General features: G+C 39.5%; 2 protein-coding genes across 2 annotated transcripts in view; one reads left to right on the top strand and one right to left on the bottom strand.

The window, feature by feature from the left end:
• map3k19 (mitogen-activated protein kinase kinase kinase 19) overlaps positions 1–20,023 on the bottom strand; it is a 53,432-nt gene that overhangs the window by 6,853 nt on the left and 26,556 nt on the right. The window lies entirely within an intron of this gene.
• ramp1 (receptor activity modifying protein 1) overlaps positions 10,139–20,023 on the top strand; it is an 88,931-nt gene continuing 79,046 nt past the window's right edge. The window contains exon 1 of the mRNA XM_057852138.1: positions 10,139–10,555. Within this exon, the coding sequence (XP_057708121.1) occupies positions 10,513–10,555 (43 nt within the window). The 5' untranslated portion in view covers positions 10,139–10,512. The remainder of the gene's footprint in view (positions 10,556–20,023) is intronic.

Genomic DNA, 20,023 nt, shown 5'->3' with positions numbered 1-20,023 from the left:
AGTTACAAGTTATAGTAACTTTATATTAAAACCCCTCTTCATGTTTTCGTTTTAATAAAATTTGTAAAATTTTCAATCAAAAGTAGAGTTAATATAATAATAATAACAATAAAAATAACAATAACAATAATAAAAATAGAGTGACCAAAGTCTTAAGTTTTATGTGTATTTTGCATAGCTATTTTGATATGGAATGCCAGTTCATTTTGCATTGTTGTTTAAATGTGTGTCAGAATAGGGCCTCATTACTATAGACTGAAGTGCTTTTCTTTTTGTGAACATTTTTTTTTTTTTTTTTTGAGAGAGAGATAGTAATATTATTTTTGTTGTGCTTATATTACCCAAAATACAACGAGACACATAATTGCCACTAATTGCCACTAGTTGTGTGGATGCTCCAAACAAAGTTTCGTTGGGCTTTTTGCAACAGTGACAATAAATATTCTGAATCAAAGAAAGAAAACTTACCGAAATATGTGTGGAGCACAAATAGCAATTTGCATTGCATTGTGAATACAGCATGAACGTCTCACAACTACTGATTCTCCCACGTTTAGAAGAAATAACATGAGTATGGAACGGCGCTGCCCCCAAGCGGCCGGTGGCGTTCTCTTCACTCTTAATGTCCATAAACGGCCTCATTGTAATCTGTTTGAGGCAATGTGCAAGCGGGTCATTTAGTGCATGCGTTAATTGCGTCAAATATTTTAACGTGATTAATTGGATGGCAACCAGTTCAGGGTGTCCCCTGCCTACTGCCCGTAGTTAGCTGGGATAGGCTCCAGCACCTCCGCGACCCTCGTGAGGAAAAAAGCAGCATGGAAAATGAATGAATGGATAATTTAAAAAATTAATTAACGCCCGTTAGCGTGATAATTTTGACAGCCCTAGAATAAATACAAATAATTAATTGTAAATAATGAATGAATGAACATTTCCATTTTTCTGTTAATTTTATCAGTATATTTAATCTCAATAAAACCTTATAATTGTTCGCAAAATTATCAAGAGCCCTGAAGTATTTGTTGCATTAATCTATTCTTTTTTTTTTTTTAATGCGTCACATTAAATAAATGGTGAATTAGTTAACTATGAATATCAAAATTCTACAAAAAATATAGAGGAAATTGTTTTTCAAAATGCTATGCTACAGTACCTTGTGCATATGAAGTAATGTACTTTTTTTTTTTTTTACTTTGAATAATGACTGGGTTTTAAATATTTTATTATACATATATTTTGAAATAAACTATTGGAGTTAAATATTACTATTGTTACCTTAGGTATGAATGTATTAGGCCCTTGGTTCACTATCCTATATTGTATTCTTATTGTACAATTTCTAATAAAATTACACCAAACAAAATCATCACTCACCTCACTGTAGCTAAAGGCTATAAACTGCTCGTGTTGGCTTGTTAACTGAGTATGAGAACTAGCAGTCGACTTATCTGTAAAACTTTCCAGGTCCAAATATCCAAGCTCAGAGTCTACATTCTGGCCAGAATGGTGTCCCTCCAGCACTAACTCTGTGCCAGCATCTGCAGTAGAGATACAGTGCTTGCAGATTAGAGCAAAAAGTTTCACTTGGAACTGTTGTACACGCTGGGAGTGACTAAGAGTGAGGAGTCAGACTTGGTCAAACATTTTCAAAACTTTAAGTCTGCACATCCCCACCCTTCTTCAACCTGGTGTTGTTTACACACACAGGCAGGCTCTTATGAGAAGTGGTCAAACAACAACAAACTTACTCACTTTTCTAATTTGATTTGACTATACATTTCATTCAGCCTTTTAATTGAAAGCCAGTCATGTTGTTAGTGCCTAGCACACACGTACACACAATCTTTTTCATTTATAATTCCCTCAAGAGGAGGCTTTTAACTGCATGGGGGTTACGCTGAAAAACAGGATTAGAAATTAGCTCGGAATGTCGTGCTAGTGGTAGAGGAAGGAAAGCCAGTTTGTGAATGGTAGAATATTCAGAGGTGTGCGCACACATTTGTGGACTCTGGAATATTCTGTAGTTTTACACGTGCTGTCTGTTGAAATATCTCCCTGTCTAACTCAGTCACTGTTGGCTACCCTCAATCCAAATGGATTGGACATCTATTGTTGTCAATGACACTGAAACATGATCATTCATTGCCAACCTTCACAACCTTTTAGTGTAGTACAAAAATGTGAAAGGCCCATGTCTACTAATGACTAAATAAATATGCTTATGTGTAATAGACTTTACTGTTTACAAAAAAGAAAAGAAAAATCTTAATATATTATTATATCATAATCTTAATGTGTTAGTGTGCAATCTTAATTAGTGTGCAACAACATGTTGGTTATTTTTAATTCCCCTAAAGCCTGTGCTAACTAGCCTATACTGTTTGAATGTAGTTGTACCCACCTATTTCTACTAATGCTAAGGGTATTTATAAATGTTCAGTGCGGATGACTGAAAACTGTCCATCCACTTTGGACCACTTTGGACCACGCCAGCTGACTTTTAAAATCTACTATGAGAATCAAACTCAGAATATTTGACTATTGAGCACTTTTTATATTACGTTAACATACAGGGCACGTTCTCAGTTCGTTGTTTATGCGTCATGTAACGTTAGCCTACCGTACACTTATTCAGCCTGTTCGCTATTTTTTTTTCTAATTATTTTACAGTAAATAACCTTTAAGGTGACATGTCTGTTCTTGGTGTTGGATTTTAACGAATAAATTCCCCCCTAAAATGAGACTTATTCTATGGTGTGCCTTATACTAGTATATGTTTTTTTCCCTCTTTATTGCGCATTTTTTGGCTGGCGAGACTTGTACTCAGGTGTGAATTATAGTCCGAAAAATACGGTGTTTATTTATTTTGTGAGTGTAGATGTGGATCTAGTACCTGACTGACCTATGACCTCCAGCATCATGTGGAGGATCTGGTCCTTCGGTAGGCTGTCAATGTTGCCAAGATAATGGAGACCAGAACAGCCAATGTGGTGTCTAAAAAACATAATTATGCATTGCTTGCTCAAAGGTCTCCAATGTTGACTTCCTGCCAGGCAGCCACCAGAGGCAGACAAGACCTCCGCATCCAGCCCAATGGCAGGTTCTCGAACTCAGGACTGCTGATGAGTAGCATCGTCTGCTTGGCGACGTCGCATGTCATGTCAGCTACCTGTATGCAACATGTTGCGGAAATACAGTAAATGTAATTATTAAATGGTCACTAACGTGTGGAGCAGCATGACATCATGCAGAAACATGTTCATGAGTAGAGAAGCAGATGGGCAGTGTTGTATAATGTGGCACTGCACAGTCAATGACACGGGAATGATATCCCTTATGTCATATGTTTATTTGGGAAATGACTCTGAGGGGATTTGAGCTAAAGAGCTAGTTTGCAATCACATGACTGTCTTCTGAACAACATATGTGATTGTTATTGGTAGGAAAGTTCCAACCTGCCGTGTGAACAAACACGCATGGAATAACTCATTTACTACCTTTTACGGAAAAAGACGAAAAATTGATTGTAACCGGGGCGACAGGCATGATCATTCACTGCCAGTCTCTCACAGTTCAAATGGATGGCAGGATTTTTTTTGTGGATTTAAAGAGGCTTATATTTCACAGAAAAAAATTCTGATAACCGGATGATCAGGAGACTAGAAGTTGTTTGTCTTTTCGACTTTTTTTTTTTAAAGTACTTTGTTTAACAACCGATGAAAAATCACCAAAATCTGCAATTTTTTTTCTGCATATTTAAAAAATATGTTTGATTGATTTTATTATCTCTGTCTTATGTTGTAATGTGTCAAAAGATAAAAATCAGAAGAAATTCTTACGAATGACTTTTTGTAGATTAAACAAAAAACTTTGAAAGTCTCTTTGTTTTTGACATGTCTTTGTGTGGTGTGCGAATGTGTGGGACAAACTGACCAAAAATTTTTATGTGGCTGACTTTTTGCTATTTAAAAATAAATAAAAAATAGAATAATGTTTTAATGCAGGGGTGCCCGAGTCCGGTCCTCGAGAGCCCCTATCCAGCTTGTTTTCCATGTCTCCCTCCTTTAACACACCTGAATCAAAAGATCAGCTCATCAGCAAGCTTTGCAGGAGCCTGACAACGATCCTCATTATTTGATTCAGGTGTGTTGGAGGAGGGAGACATGGAAAACAAGCTGGATAGGGGCTCTCGAGGACCAGACTTGGGCACCCCTGTTTTAATGGGTTAAAAAAAAGGATTGTAAAAAAAAAAAAAAAATCAACTCTTATTTGGTTTTTAAGGATTTAAAAATATTTCATTGTCGTTATCTTTGTCATGTTGTAATATGTTAAACTGTAAGTAAAAGGGGGAAAAAATCTGAAACAATTGTCAAATTCCCCTCTGATTTAGATTTAAAATAAAAAAAACTGTTTCATGCAGAAATGTGTTAATTGTGTTAAAAAAAAAAAAAAAAAAGCAAAAATAGTTAAAAATAAATACATATATTTTTTTAAAATCAGATTTTTGTGGGCTGATTGTTTAACCTGTTTGGATGTCATTAGCTTTGTCTTATGGTGTCAGGTGCATTAAAAAAATAACTGGTGGAAACAAAGTACTGATATGTGCCTACTCCCCAGCTTACCTGGATCTTGCCATTAGTACAGGCTCTGATAAGAGAATTGTGTTCATCCTCCTCTTCATCTTTACCATTGGGCGCCTCCAGGTCCTCCTCACCTTCTTGCTTTATGCTCACAGTGAAATTCCACATTTTTTCCTCCATTGCTCTTTTCGCTGCATCATATCTTCACGCAGTGCTCACATGACTTCCAACTATCCATAATGTGGTGTCTAACTGCACCCGCACAATGGCGTTTGTTGTTAACCTAGTGATGTAAATCTCCAATGATGGTTCTGTCTCCACAGAGACAAGAGGCGCGTCCCATTATCCCTGCCAATGAGTCACTACAATGCACAACATTACACATTTGATTATGAAGAATACGTACGAGAGGAATAATGAGTCCAACTTTGATGAATACTATCAGTATTTTATCATTGTCTATACATTTCCACCTCCTGTCGTTGAAAAACTCCCTCTTTCCAATGTTCAAGCAGGTCCAGTCTTCTTTGCACAACTCCTGCTGCAAGTTTACACTTGGTTGCCTGGGAGACATTCAGAAAGACTGACACATTTTGAAATACTAGGCCTCTTGCTACCTGACACCATAAGGTAAAAAAGGACTATTGACATTTTCTGTTGTTGTCAAAGTTTTTTTCACTGGTTAAGATTTTGTTTGTGCTAAGGAAATGCTTCAGTTACATGAAATAGAGTAATACAGTACTACAGGCAGTGATTTAGTGTTTCCTCTGTCCTAAGCGCTGCCTCTGCCTCATAGGGACTGTTTACCCAGTGGGAGGGTAAGTAAGGACCTTGTCATTACAATAAACTAGTGTGGAAGGAAGACAACCACTCTGACAAATAACAGGGATAGGTTCTGGGTTTGAATTTCAGCAGTGACCTTCTTCTGTGAAGTGAATTGTTTTTGGAAGGAAACAGATTGTTGCCACACCGGAATAAAATAAGTTCAGTTTCTCGTTCTGTTGTGATACGTTTGGATTTTTTTATCCTTTTTTTTTTTTTTTTAACCTGTCCTGTTCAGCTGTTTGACACAGAGAATGGAAGTCTAAGTGCCCGGGTTGTCTGAACAGTTTTAATGTTTCACATTGAGAGTCTGATATACTCCCATTGTGATCATTCAAAATACCTTTTTATCATGACAAAGCAGCGAACAGGAAGGGATTATGGGGGGACAGAAGAAAAGCAACACAAGAGAAGAAAGAAAAGAAACACATACACAAACAACAACAAGAAATACATAGAACATCTAGACTAATTATTAATATGCTGGTGCCATCCTCAGCGAGATGTATTTCCGGTTTACACCATGTGGGGGCCTATTGGCCAGTGAAAGAGGGGGACCGGGGTGGGGATGTCTATATGCTAAGTGACTGAAAGAGGTAGAGTGTACACAAATCAGTTCTGTGATCTAGAACCCATTAATCATGTGAATCTCTTATGAATGTAAGCCCGTTGGCGACCAACCCTACACCGCCCCATCGCCAGTCCCGGCACCAGGACCCCCAACCCGAGCATGCCCAACCGCATCCAGCAGCACGCGAGCCCCACCGGACGCGCGACAGCCACGCAGACAGGCGGAGAAGCCGCGCGGGAGCCAACCCAGGGCCACGGCCCCCACCCAGCCAGCCCAGGGAGGGAGGGTGGTCGGGTGGCCGGGTGGTCAAGCGCAGCCCATCCCTCCTCCCGCAGCCCAGCAAAGGAGCCATCGCCCCCCCCCCCCCCTCCCCGGATCCAGGGTGGTCCCCTGGGCCACCCGCGCACCCATCAACCGGCCTTCAGAGATGGCAGGAGGGGACGCACCACCAAGCCCACGTCTACCCCCACCCCCGCCTGCCCACCCGGGCCATGAGCCACAGCCGCAGCCCCCCAACCGGCACGGCACGCCACGGGAACCCCAGCGGCCCACTAAGCCCAAGGCAGGACAGGGCCCCCCGCCGGTGCAGGCAACACCCCGCTGATACACCGGCGTCCAGCCAGCGACCCGCGACAGAGCGCAGGGCAGATGTCCAGTCAGAGAAGAGGGGAAGGCGGAGGCAGGAGAACGCCGAGGAACTGTAATGGGGCGATGCAAGATCGGAGCCCCGACCCTCCACCCCACTCTCGCGGCCGGCAGCCCAGGCAGAGGGGAGGCCACACCCCAGGAGCCACGCCGTGAGGAAAAAGTGTGGGACCCACCTACCACCCTATTACTGTGGCTGCCAGGTTCCCGGCTGGCAGCCATCACCCAGCTCCGTGATGGGATTGTGAGGGCAGGGTAGTGCAATGTATGCATTAAAATAGGAGAGCTTGGCTTGGGGCAGTGGGACCGCCGCATGGAATTTCTGCCCAGTCGCCCGTCCCACCGCCCTTTGCCAGAGCTCTCCTGTGGAGTATGATGTGTGTGGTGCATTTAAAAAAGGTGCAGGGATGGCGGGGCCTGTCGTGAGGGGGCAACCGTGAGGTACCCCCCCCCCCCCCCCCCCCCCCCCAACAGGTCCCAACCATCCCACAACCTTGGTGTGTGGTGCATTAAAAACAGGGGGGAGCCGGGCCAGGACTGTAAAGTCCCGTCCCAACTCTCCCCGGAGAAATGTATGAGCATGTAAGTGCCCGAATGAAAGATATTTACAGTGCCGAAGTGAGAAGTGCGTGATTTTTCACATTTTTATCCTGATAAATGTATCGATATTGCTTCACATTCTATCATGATTCATTTCACATTATAATGCGATACGTTTCACGTTATAATGTGATAAAGTTTGTTTTAGCATGATCATTTTAGTGTAAGTTTCTCGAGTTTATCTCGCAAAAACAACACACGGGTTCACGTTTTAACGTAATAGGTCTCACACTCATTCCTTCTTTATCCAAACTATTTCACATTATAGCGTGATAAGTTTCCCCTTTTAAAGTAATAAATTTCAATTTATAATGATTTAAACCTTGATAATGTTATAATGGGACAAGTTTCCCAATATTGCCCAAGTTGCTATTTTGGGCAAAAACTTATATGTTAAATATTGCTGTTGATCCTGAAAATATAGGTGATTATCTCTGCATTTGGTATTTTTTAAGCATCTAGCATAAAATTTGAGAATTTTATAGCCATTTTAAGTTTTGTGATACTTATATAAAAAATAATTAATCAGGATTTTATTAGGGAACTACTTCAAGTTTTTTGATGCCGCTGCTCATGGAGACTCATATATGCCTAAAGTAGGTGCCTGTTTTGGTTTTAGGATGGTAGCAACTTTGATTTAGAAAATATTTGAATTTTAAGTTGTCGTTTTTTTTTTTAAATAGGCCCCCTATGAATCTGACCCGCGCCCCGTGTCCCGTCAATATATTATGCAGTCTATGGCAGAATAAATTTATCACATTAGAACGTCAAATTAATTAGCACAGACTTGAACTTGTTTTGTTTTTGTTGGTGTGTTTATACACTTCCACAAATGTTCTTCCTCTGCTTGTATAGATTTTCTCACAGTACTCTCCGACATTCCTAAAAACTCATGTGTTTTTATGAAGATTGTAAATTACGCCTGAATGCTTTTTAACACCTCCGTTGAATACAATTACAACACTGTAGCTCTATATATGACCACAAGATGGCAGTAATTAACAATGTTATTTCAGTAAACCATACATGCATCTGTCTTTAACAAGAAAAAATACTTTATGAAAAGACAATTTAGTTGTGTACTTATTGTATTTCGACTGTATGGATATGAAATTTACATTTGATAAATTTGACATTTTCTTGACGACACGGTAATACATGACTGTTTCAGGGACAGTCATCGCAACGGTGGACAGCTATTCAAAAGTTATCATTAGATGAACTCATTGACTGCCAGCCCATGTCAGAGTATGTGTAGTTAGTAGAAGAGGGAAATTGATATTGAAAGCACCTATTGATTTCAGGAAAAAAATAGGACACCAATTTCAAATAATAAACAAGAACTTTGACATGTGGACCAGATGATTGAGGGGAAATTGAAGGCCGGGCCTTGATACTGTAAATTACTGTTATTATTTATTATTACTTTTCTTTCTTTTTTGATTTGTTGGCGTGTCCTGCCTTGGTTTGTTGTTTGTCATTTCGAGACACTGGGTGCAAGTGTGTTTGGATTTGAAAAACGGAATAAAAAACAAGTGGAAAAAAAAAAGAAAACACCTATTGACGAGATAACAATACACTTCGAAACCATTTCAACTGGGAGGGACTGAATGGTAAATGGAGAGTAAGGCGAACGTTTGATCACTTCCAGCACAGTCCAGTCTATTGCCGTCAATGGCAACCAAAGAGTTAAGCTTTGTCAAGGCATAAGAGATTTATAGAAAGAAAATCAATAAATACAATCCACAGAGCAAAGTATACATAGGCCACACTTATTTAAATTGATGTCTCCAATATTTAATTTCCTGATTATTATACTTTGTTGTAAAATATTTTTTTAAAAATGTTTTTTTTCTAGGGCTGTAAAAATTATCGCGTTAACGGGCGGTAATTAATTTTTTAAATTAATCACGTTAAAATATTTGACGCAATTAACGCACATGCCCCGCTCAGATTAAAATGACAGTAGTGTAATGCCCGCTTGTTACTTGTTTTTTGTTGTTTGGCACCCTCTGCTGGCGCTTGGGTCCAAATGATTTTATGGGTTTGGGGAGTGAGCATTGTGTAATGACATCAACAATGGCGAGCTACTAGTTTATTTTTTGATTGAAAATTTTTCAAATTTTAATAAAACGAAAACATTAAGAGGGTTTTAATATCAAATTTCTATAACTTGTACTAACATTTATCTTTTAAGAACTACAAGTCTTTCTATCCATGGATCACTTTAAGAGAATGTTAATAATGTTAATGCCATCTTGTTGATTTATTGTTATAATAAACAAATACAGTACTTATGTACCCTATATTGAATGTATATATCGGCTTGTGTCTTTTCATTCCAACAATAATTTACAGAAAAATTGCGATTAATTACGATTAATTTTTAAGCTGTAATTAACTCGATTAAAAATTTTAATCGTTTGACAGCCCTAGTTTTTTCATAACATTTTATGTAGATTTATATTTTTTATTACACCTGTCGTTTTATTTGCATTTTTTAAAATCTTGATTCTTTTATTTTAAATTATTTATAGCCTCTCTCTCTCTCTATATATATATATATATATATATTTTTTTTTATTGCCCATTGCAAAATACGTGGAAATGGCCCTATGGAGGCCTTAAGATAATGTCCTATGGGCCACAATTGGCCCCTGGACCGCAGGTTTGAGACATCTGTCCTTTAAGTATGTATTTAAAAACGTTAGAGGGAAAAAAAATCCTAATTCGTGCATAAAAGGCTTGATAGAAAATATTTACAAAATAAATAAAGTTTTCATTCCCAATTATCGGATAGCCAATGGAAACCCCCCCCCCCCAAAAGAATGCACGTCCTCCTCCCACCCATCACCCCAAAACCGGGCTCATCCCGCCTCCCGGAGCCGTAATTGCTATGTTTGGGTCTACCCCCGTGTCAGTGTGCCAACCTTACGGAAGGACGCTCACACTCACGCCCGGACAAGCACTGTCGCAGTCGGAGCTGCGACTCATCTGTGCCCCGGCCGAAGCTGCCGCTTCCCATGGCGCACCGAACGCTTCCCGACTGCGCGCACCGCGTGGAGCTTCTTCGAGGTGGAAGGTAGCAAATCCCCCCCCCCCCCCCCCCCTCCCTAGTCACCCCCACCCTCAGTCCCCCGCTGCATGTGACTGTTGGGTCTTTAGAGAAGCTTTCACCGACTGCGGTGGCCGCACACCATGCGTCTTCACTCTCTGCGTACCCCTCTGAGAGCCTCCCGTGACCCCAAATAACTTTGTGCCGGGAGGTCTTTTTCCAAGGGGGGCGCCAGGATGGCAGCCCAGCAGAAACAGACGCTCCTGTGGATCATCCTGGGTAAGTAGACAATACAACAAATGTCGCTGTCCTGCTGTGTCGTGACTACACTGTAGAAGGGAATTGAAACAACTTATACAACTTCCATCGCCATTCATTTAAATTGTGACATCTATTAAGGAACTTTACAATGTAGTGCCTTTTGTATTTTAGGTTGAATTGTTGCATGTGAATATTGTAGTGTTGCTGGCTGCATTCAGTATACTGTACAACCTCTGCCATTTACATTAATATTTACATGACATATTTTCAGGTACTGTGTTTTTAGATATATGTTAACGCACTTTATATATCTTTAACTTGTGTACATAGGTACAAAATCACTAGATGTTAAGAATAAATGTACAAAACTTTATTTTCAAGTGTTTCTGTCAAGGAAAAAATGATTTAATTAGTGCTGTAGATTTCTATTCGGTTACTGTAAATACAATAACTCACGTGTTAAAACTTGGGAGGTCATTTTTTCCTACTTTTTTTTTGTCTGTCCAAGTATAATACAGAATTTTTTGCGTACCTCCACACCTTTTTTTCTCCCAATGCAACTATAATGGAAGTCAATAATAATTTTTCATGGTTTTCATTTGCAAATGTTTGCTTTTTAAAACTCATTTTCTGCCATTGATGGCCACAGACATCCAACCAATTTTAACTGAGAAGGCCGACCAAAGATCACAGCCAACCCTCCCATTCGAAATGGATTAGATATCTATCGCCGTCAATGGCAGCCAATGAGTTAAAAAACTACTGTACCTTTTCCCAATAGTATTATTTATACTAACTAAAGAAAATAAACTGTTTTTCCACCTTTGCAGTAGAGTATTTTATTGCCTCTTCTGCTCAATAAAGTTATCCAAATAGACTAAATACCTGTATGCAATACAAATATAATACGAAGTAAAAAAAATACAGAGTTGTGTAACTAACAACTTCCCCATTTGCTTTCGTAGTCATAACGGAGTCTATTTTCGTGAGAATTGCCTCCAACTATTTCATTTGCTATATTAATCTGTTTAATCTTTACCCAAATTGCAGCAACATAGCAGTGCACTTGATTTGTTTTCTTTCACGTTTGTATCAGATCAAATGAAAGTTTAAATTGTTTCCTGGAGTTTATTGGAATGTAAACTGCTGTGCTATGGGCAGATGCAATCCACAATCAAGTTTGATACACACAAAAAAACTGCTGATAAAACATTTGTGTGACCTCTAATAGCTTGTTAAAACTGACAAGTAATAGATAATAATCTATTTTCTACCACGGAAATAGAGGTGGAGTTGCTTTTTCTTTCTCTCTCTATCGCTCTCATGTTTGAAGTATTTTTTATACAGTATGTATACTGTATATAAATTCAGTATAATGTTTGGAAATTACAAGAACATTCTGACTATTAATAGACTTTATCTTTGAGAAAATGAATTGCGCTTAGACAGCGTGGATCCAAGTGGCTTGTTGACACAAAATGCTTTGAGTGTGTTTAAAAAAATATATGTTTACTTGCCTACACCCAAGAGAGCTCCTCTGTGTTTATTCGCTGAGTTAAAAGTAATGTAATACTGTGTGTATACAGTATATATTTATACTGCCTTTAGTAAATGAACTCTCACACCAACCTCATTAACCTTCCTTGCTCTCAGCAGCCAACAGAGGAGCAGTTGGGAAAAGCAATTTTATTTTAACTGGAAGCTGACAGTAAATAATAATACTTCAGTGCCATTGGCAGCGATAGACGTCCAATCCATTTACACTCCCAGATGTCTATCATTGTCAATGGCTGAAAATAAGTTAAATATGTGTTGCCAGTGGTCACGGTAGGTAGATTTTGCTGGAGAAGCGTTATCAAGTGCAAAACACGCCTGCTTAGTTTGTTTGGCGCTTGTGTGTCTTTGTTCTTGTGACAATAATTGCAATTACCATATTTTCCGCACTATAAGGCACATCGGCATATAAGGCGCACCTTCAATATCCCCTTTCACAAACATATCCCGCGTCATTGCTTTTCAGAGCTATTCCACGAAATAATGCAGGTTGGACACTTTCACAGAATTGTCCCGTGTTGCCCAGTGGCACTCTGTGCGGGAAGGGCTGCTGGCGCAATTTTATAACCGGTCCATTACGTCATTTTTGGTCGGCATTGGCTGTCACAATGTTGGTTAAATCGTGTTTTTTTACAGAGCCGTTTGTGGGAACGTTCGTGACGTCGTAACTGCAACCAATTCAAGATCATCAAGAGTGTATTTAAGCCCAGGCGATCCACGAAAAGGGTGCCGAGATATTAACTTGCTGGGCGCCATTGTTTTGAAATCCCCTACGTTGTGCTGGCATTTGAGTGTATGTGTTTTGTTGTCTTTTCGGCTCTCTGTCTACCGCTTAGGTTAGTGCTATTGATCCCCGTCGACCTACTGTCACGGAATCCGTTTTCTGTGATCGGTGTATTTTTATTTGTATTTAATAAACCCTTGAAGGCATCCCTCCGTTGTTTTCTCCTTTGAAGTACAACCTTGTTTAACATCAGCAACAAAATAAACCACATATTTCCAAAGATGGACGATGGACCGTCTTCCTCGGCTCTATGATCCACTAGCAATTTAAACAAATTTTTTCAGTTTAATTTAGCTATTTCCAGCTTGCTATGTTGCAATAATAATAATTACAATGTTTGTTTACCGCTTTTCATCTTACTGCGAAGAAAGAGGAAGTGACGATCGGCCTGCCCTGATATTTACGTCGTTAGCCATCTGGAATTTAACTTTCCCGGACATTATACTAAGACGCGACCCGTGAAATATACGCGTAATCTCCGTGTCAGTTGACCTGGAAATTGCTTTCACATACAAGGGCTGCCCGTTTAAATCCCGGGATTTTAACGGTGTTTCGGTGTATATGAAAGGGGCTAATGAATGGCCTTTTTTAAAAGTTGTTTTCATATATAGGGCGCACCGCATTATTAGCCACAGTAGTAGTAATAGTAGTAGTGGTTGCGGTTACGTTATGTATCCACGAGATCAACCTGCCCGAAAGGGAATGTTGGGCCATGATCAACCAATATATAAGGCGCATCGGATAATAAGGCGCACTGTTGGCTTTTGAGAAAATAAAAGGCTTGTAGGTGTGCCTTATAGTGCAGAAAATACGGTACACTAAAGGTGCTGCAACTCTTTTATTGCCTTTGCCACGAGTCGCTATGCCTCATTTTGTATTCAGTAGCCAAAAATGCAGTGCAATTTTCTATTTTATTTCACTAAATCCCATAAATGTGTTTAGATTCCATTATCTTCTAAGAATGTGTTTTTTTTTCTTACATCAAAATGAAGCAAATAGCTATTTTCCCAAATGCATTTGATGTGAAATACATCAGATGCTGACACCTTTAGAGTGGAGTGAGGGGGGGGGGGGTCTCATTTTGATGTTTCACTGAAATGACTGAAGCAGGCTTAGAGCTGATCATGAGACAAAATGTTGTGAAGTAGCACATAGTTACTCTCTTTACATGGTTACTCTCTTTTATCTGGTGTGGGACAGTTTCCAAGAAAGTTACTAAAAATCAGTGGTGCGTATTATACATGAAAAATGTGGAGTTAAGGAGATTGTGGTCAGAACTTGGGTTTGCTGATAAGTATCTAAGATCTTATATGGTCAAAAATATTGTTACTACCGTATTAGCCTTTTCTTAGAAGCGTTGTCATGTTTCAAGATTTCCTTCATCAGAAAGAAAAAAAAAAGATGAGATTAACACGTTCATGTGAAAAACAACGTATCGGAAAGCAGCCCAGATGGTACTGATATTTTTTCTCTGACATACAAAGAAGAGCAGCTAGGGCAGAGGTGTGGGTGTATTTTTGCTTTTTGTATAACTTTGGAAGAGGAAATTCATTCAAGATAATCAGCCTGTGTGCAGAGAATGTAAAGGGGGAAAAAAGTGTCCATTTCAAGTTGCTTCTGTGGTCTGAATAAAAAAATCACGCCAAATCTTTACATTACTCGTTTAACATTACATCACAGTTGTGAATTCTTTTGTTGAACGTATGTATCGTGGTGCATGGAAATATTACACTTTCTCCTTCAGTTATTTAGTCATTTTCTAACACAAAAAATGCATAAACAAATACCCAGTGGTTGTAGTAGGCTGCAGTGTGCAACTGCAGTGCATTATACCAACAATATTTTTTCACCTCCTATGCCGCCCAGTATGGCACCCACCTTGTTAAAGTCCTGTTATCTATTATCTGTCTCCTACTTTCTGCTAAAACAGCAGAGTGCAGGGACACTACAATGAACAATGTCCTTCAATCCATGAGGGTTTCAGAATGCATTGTGGGACTGAGAGACTCTTAAGTGTTTGAAGAATGAGGTGTCAAATATGAAAAGAAAAAAAAAATCCCTCCTGTTACTTTTTCTTGCCAGTCATTAATTTGGACAAAGACTCGTTAAAATTACCAGAGGTGGGATTCAGTTCAAGTCATTAAAGGAGACATGTTAGATTTTTTCCCCCCCATTTTAATAACAGATACTAAGAAAAACGGACTATAATTGGAGTAAAAGTAAAAAAAAATAAAAAAAAAATAAAAAGTTTATTGTTTACAATAATGGACAAAAGGCTACCCAGGTTAAGCACGTGATATAACAATACTTCAGCATGTGTCTCATGAATACTTTTATTGTCATTATGTGATGGGTCTAATCTAACCTGAGAAACTATTGTGCACTACACTATTTGCAGCACAGTGGAGGAGTGGTGAGCGCGTACGCCTCACAATTCTGAGATCAAGGGTTAAATCCCTGGCTTTGGCCTTACTTAAAGGAGTTTAAATGTTCTCCTTGTGCTTTCGTGGATTTTCTCTGGGTACTCAGGTTTCCTCCCGCATACAATCCCACATGTAGTGTATGGTCAGGGGTGGGAACCTCTGGCATACCTCACGATATGATACGATTTGCGATACAAGGCTTATGATAACGATTATCTCACAATATGGCGATATAACAATTATCGATATATGGGTCAGGAAATAATTTTACAATATATTACTATACGACTAATAAACAAACAAAAAAAACAAGCTATTGTTACCCTACGACCGTGAATAAAATTGAATTTATCACTAGTGGACGTCCATTTCATTTGAACTGGGGGGGTGGTCCATCCCACTTGAAAAGAATTGGACATATGCGGCGGTCAATGGCAGCCAATGAGTTCATTTCGGGGCATTTTAGGTCATTTGCTGTTGACTTTTTTGGTCATTTCCTGTTGATGTTTGGGTATTTAGGGGTCGCATCCTATTGATTTTGGGTTACAGAACAGAAAGTGACCCGGGCATCTCCCAAAGTTAATAGGCAGTGACTCAAACTCAACAGAAAAAGATCTGTAAATGCCCTAAAATGAACAGAACGTGACCTGTAAATGCCTTGAAAATTTAGAAATACGGGTCGTGAATGCTCTGGTTTCGAATGAATGAACGTTCATTCGCCCATCCAAGTCTAAATGGAATGGGTGGCTGGCGCCGTCAATGCCATCCATTGAGTAAACAAAAACACTATTCCATTGCAAGATTTTGATACCAACTTGTTGGATTTTTTTTTCTTTTTTTTAACAGACAAAAGGATACATCGATTCTTGGCAGGAACGTATAGATAACCTTTTAGGATACAAAGTATCACGATGTAACACTTTTTTGATATTTTGTCACACCCCTATGTATGGTAGGCTCATTGAACACTCTAAAAATATTCCCGAGGTGTGAGTCTGTGTATCAATGGTTGTTTGTCTCCTCATGCCTTGCATTTGGCTGGCAATCAATTCAGGGTGCACACTACTGTCCATTATTTGCTGGGATAGGTCCCAGCACCCCCGCGACCGTCGTGAGGTTAAGCGGCATGGAAGATGAATTAATAAATGCAGTCATTAGACTTTAAATTTTAAATAACTTGCAAATACAGTCGTACCACATAGAGTGTTTCGTTTGATGGTTGTTCCGCTCAATTTTAAGTAGTTATTTCTAAGTGATATTTCTCATTGAGTTTTTTATTACATTATACGTGTTTGGACAAGGCCAAGGTATGACACCAAAAAGCATGTTTATTTCGTATTTCGCATGGTGTTTTATGCTCCTGAATGAAATAGACAGCTTGGATGTGTGTGGAAGCGATCGTTTTATATATTAAATTTTTGAATCCCACGCAATGAAAATGAGTTACATACGGCTCCAGTCTCGGGTTTAGGACAAATGCAAATGTGACGTCACCCGGGTCAACATCTCACAATACAGCATTGCTTTATAGCATGCAGATGGACTGCGGATTCAGCTGATTTTGCGGATGAATTTGTTTATTTTTTGCATCACGCCAGCCAAACAGCTGCAGGCTTTTGTAGCTGCACCAGGGAGAGGGGTGTGAGCCTTTTTCGGTTTCAGAAAGTTCCCGTTCACCCCAAGATCTGCCAAAACAAGTGTGCGACAACTGTGGGACCATTGGACGTACGAGGAAGTGAGTAAACATTGTGACAAAACATTGTTTTGTATTATGTCAAATAATGGGATCATGGCACACGTTTCAATACGAAGCTGGCTTGCATTTTGTGGCCGACATGCTCCTTGTCCACCAAGAATGACACTCGGCCGATGAGCGGCGGCTTGTCATCCCCCCCCACCGCCGGACGAGCACCATACTTGGCTTGTTGCCTCTTCGTGTGCCAGGTGTTCTGTCAAATTTTCCACCCCATCAGAAATTGCAACTTGTGTTAAAAATGGCCACGAATACAGCAATTACAAAGTAAACACTACAAACTTTCTTTAACCCTTGAGAGTCGAAGGACGCGCCGGCGCGTCCTCAGCGCACGTCGTCTTTGAAGCGCCCTCACGTTTTAATTACGTCACCCACATGCCGTTGGTTGGTCTCGTTTTAAAGTGCGGAAGTTGCGGTTTACTCTCGTTATTATTTGAAGTCAATCGAACAACTGAAACGTGAAATATTGTCATTTAAGTTTTATAGTTTTATTGTCCTCTCAAAAAAACATTAAAACGCTGCATGGATCATTTGTTTATGTCTATATTTCAATCATTTCTTGTCCTTTTTCAAAACGGAAGCTCCATTAAAAAAACACAAATCAAACGAACCCTTTCGAAGTCACAGTGGAAGCACAAAATGCGTTTTTTTAAATAAATATAACTGCCGTGCGAGGTCCCACAAAACGAGAGGGCAGAGTGTTCTGAAGCAGCGAGGTGGCGAGCGACGGCCGTTTGGATCGAGCAGCGACTTTGTGTGACTTTGAGAATGAACGGAAAACTAAATTTAGCGCAAGCAATTGTGCTTTTTGATCAACTTGAGGAAGAGTATGGTCCAAATTCGTCATCATCGTCTTCTTCGGAAGAGTCCTCGAGTGAAGATAGTGACGGATTTGAACACGTGGGTGACGCCATCGACGAGCAGAGGTAAGCCAACTCACTTTTTTTTTTTTTTTATGCCGAAAAAGTTTCTTTTGAAAGTTTCTTTTGATATTGCCAGACAAAGTTAATTTTGATGCAATATAAGTGTGTGTTTGTGTATATAATAATAAAATGTGCATATCAGATCAAAGTCGTACGTGCACTGTGTGCATCCCAGGCAGGAATTTATAATTTGTGGTGTTCTTCTTTCTATATGAAGATTAGGGATGTAGCACATATTCAGCTATGGTATTCTTTCTATTGTCATACATATAGATTTCCATTATTATTTATTGTTGTATATATTTTTATTTTATACTTTGTTATTTTCATAAATATTGACTTTTTTCATGTACATTTATAGTTAGAATGAAAGTAAAGTGAAATGAAAATGGAAGGGTGGAAAGAGGACCGACACCCCATGGAAGTGTGGGCTGTGTGATGTAGCCCTGTGTCTAATTCCAGGACGAAACTGCTTTTCGGAGTGGCATGCCTGAAAAAAATTTAACTTGTTTATTGTAAATATTTTTGAAAATACTTTTTTTTCCCAATGTTATATGTATATATTTTTCCCCCCACAATCAGTCTTCTCAATTTGTGTATATAAATGTGTGTTCAAGAAGCTTGATTGTGTGTACATAGTTTTTATCAGGTGATGGGCCGCAATACCTAAACTCATAAAGAGATGGCCTCTAAACACTTTTTGTGTTAGATGGTATATATTTTTTCACTGTTCTTCACTGTTTGGTCTGCTGTATATAACCTGTTTTGACTAGAGCATGTATAAAGGCAAAAAAACGTCTATGGCTATACCTGTTGTTTATGTTGAATTGTCAAATATAAGACTATTTATTCTAAAAATTTTTGGTTGAATGTTCATCCTAACATGTTGAATAAATATTACAAAGTTTCAAAACTGTTCGTTACGCATGTTTGGTTGTCAATTGGACATCATTATTAAAAACTTTGACAAAACGATTTTGGAATTTTTGGTCTTTTTGGGCCCAAAATGATGATTTATAATCGGTCAGTGAAGGAAACAACAGTTTGGACATGAAGTTCAAGGTGTCACAAAAAAAGACCAAACCAGGCCATCGTAAACAATTCTTTCTTTGAAATATAAAGGCAACTTCAAAGGCATGCAAAATCAGAGAAAATAGGCCCAGACCTTAAAGGGTTAAATAAAGGAATATTTACTTATGTTTGATCATGGACGGACATGTAGAAAAGCTCTCCTCAGACACATCCTGCCATGTTAGCTGCACAACAACTGCACGCTGCTCTCACACTGTTTACGTCCTTCGCCGTGTAGTAAAGCATTTTCGTGTTGACCATGTGGCAGCGACTCGCTCCTCCGACGTCGGCCGGTTTGTCCGGTGGTCATACTGCAGCTGCTTCCCCGGCAAACGAGCTCTCTTGCCTTCAGCAGGGGAACGAGTCCAACGAGCTGTAACTTGCTCGCCGCCGGGCGGGTTGCCGATCGGCGAAGAGAATCGACAACCCTGCCTCCGTGTGATACGATCCTGGGTAGTTTTGTGTGGTTTTTCGCTTTGAAAGCCGAGAATAAGACTGAAACAGCACTCTGTTCGGGTTAGCATGTCGGCTAGCTGTCACGCCTCCTGGTTTGTTTACACTCTCCGAAAAAAAACTCCGGTGGCATAAAATATAGCTTGGGAGGTGCAAGAAGTGGACAGTTTTGACCATAATGAAGTAATTTTGCCATGTCGTACTGAATAAATGAATTTTTATTATTTCATATTCAATTTAGCACAAAGACAGTTATTTGTCATGACCATAACATTTATTTAGCAATTGGGGACAAATACTTTGATAAGAAGAATATTCTGTAAAATACTGGAGTAGAGAGACTGAAACAATGACATTTTACGGCTCTCTTCGTCGCATTTTCCTCGTTCTGAATAATTACCCCTCAGTGGGTTGAATTCTATATCAGATGAAACCATGACCCTGCCGACGTCATCCTCCTGTTGGGGACGCTAGAGCAATGGTAGGCGTGGCTAAATGGCGGATTAAAAGACTAATTTCTCGTCA

Source organism: Corythoichthys intestinalis, chromosome 12, assembly GCF_030265065.1.
Source record: "Corythoichthys intestinalis isolate RoL2023-P3 chromosome 12, ASM3026506v1, whole genome shotgun sequence".
NCBI lineage: Eukaryota > Metazoa > Chordata > Actinopteri > Syngnathiformes > Syngnathidae > Corythoichthys > Corythoichthys intestinalis.
This window is presented reverse-complemented; position numbering and strand designations above follow the sequence as displayed.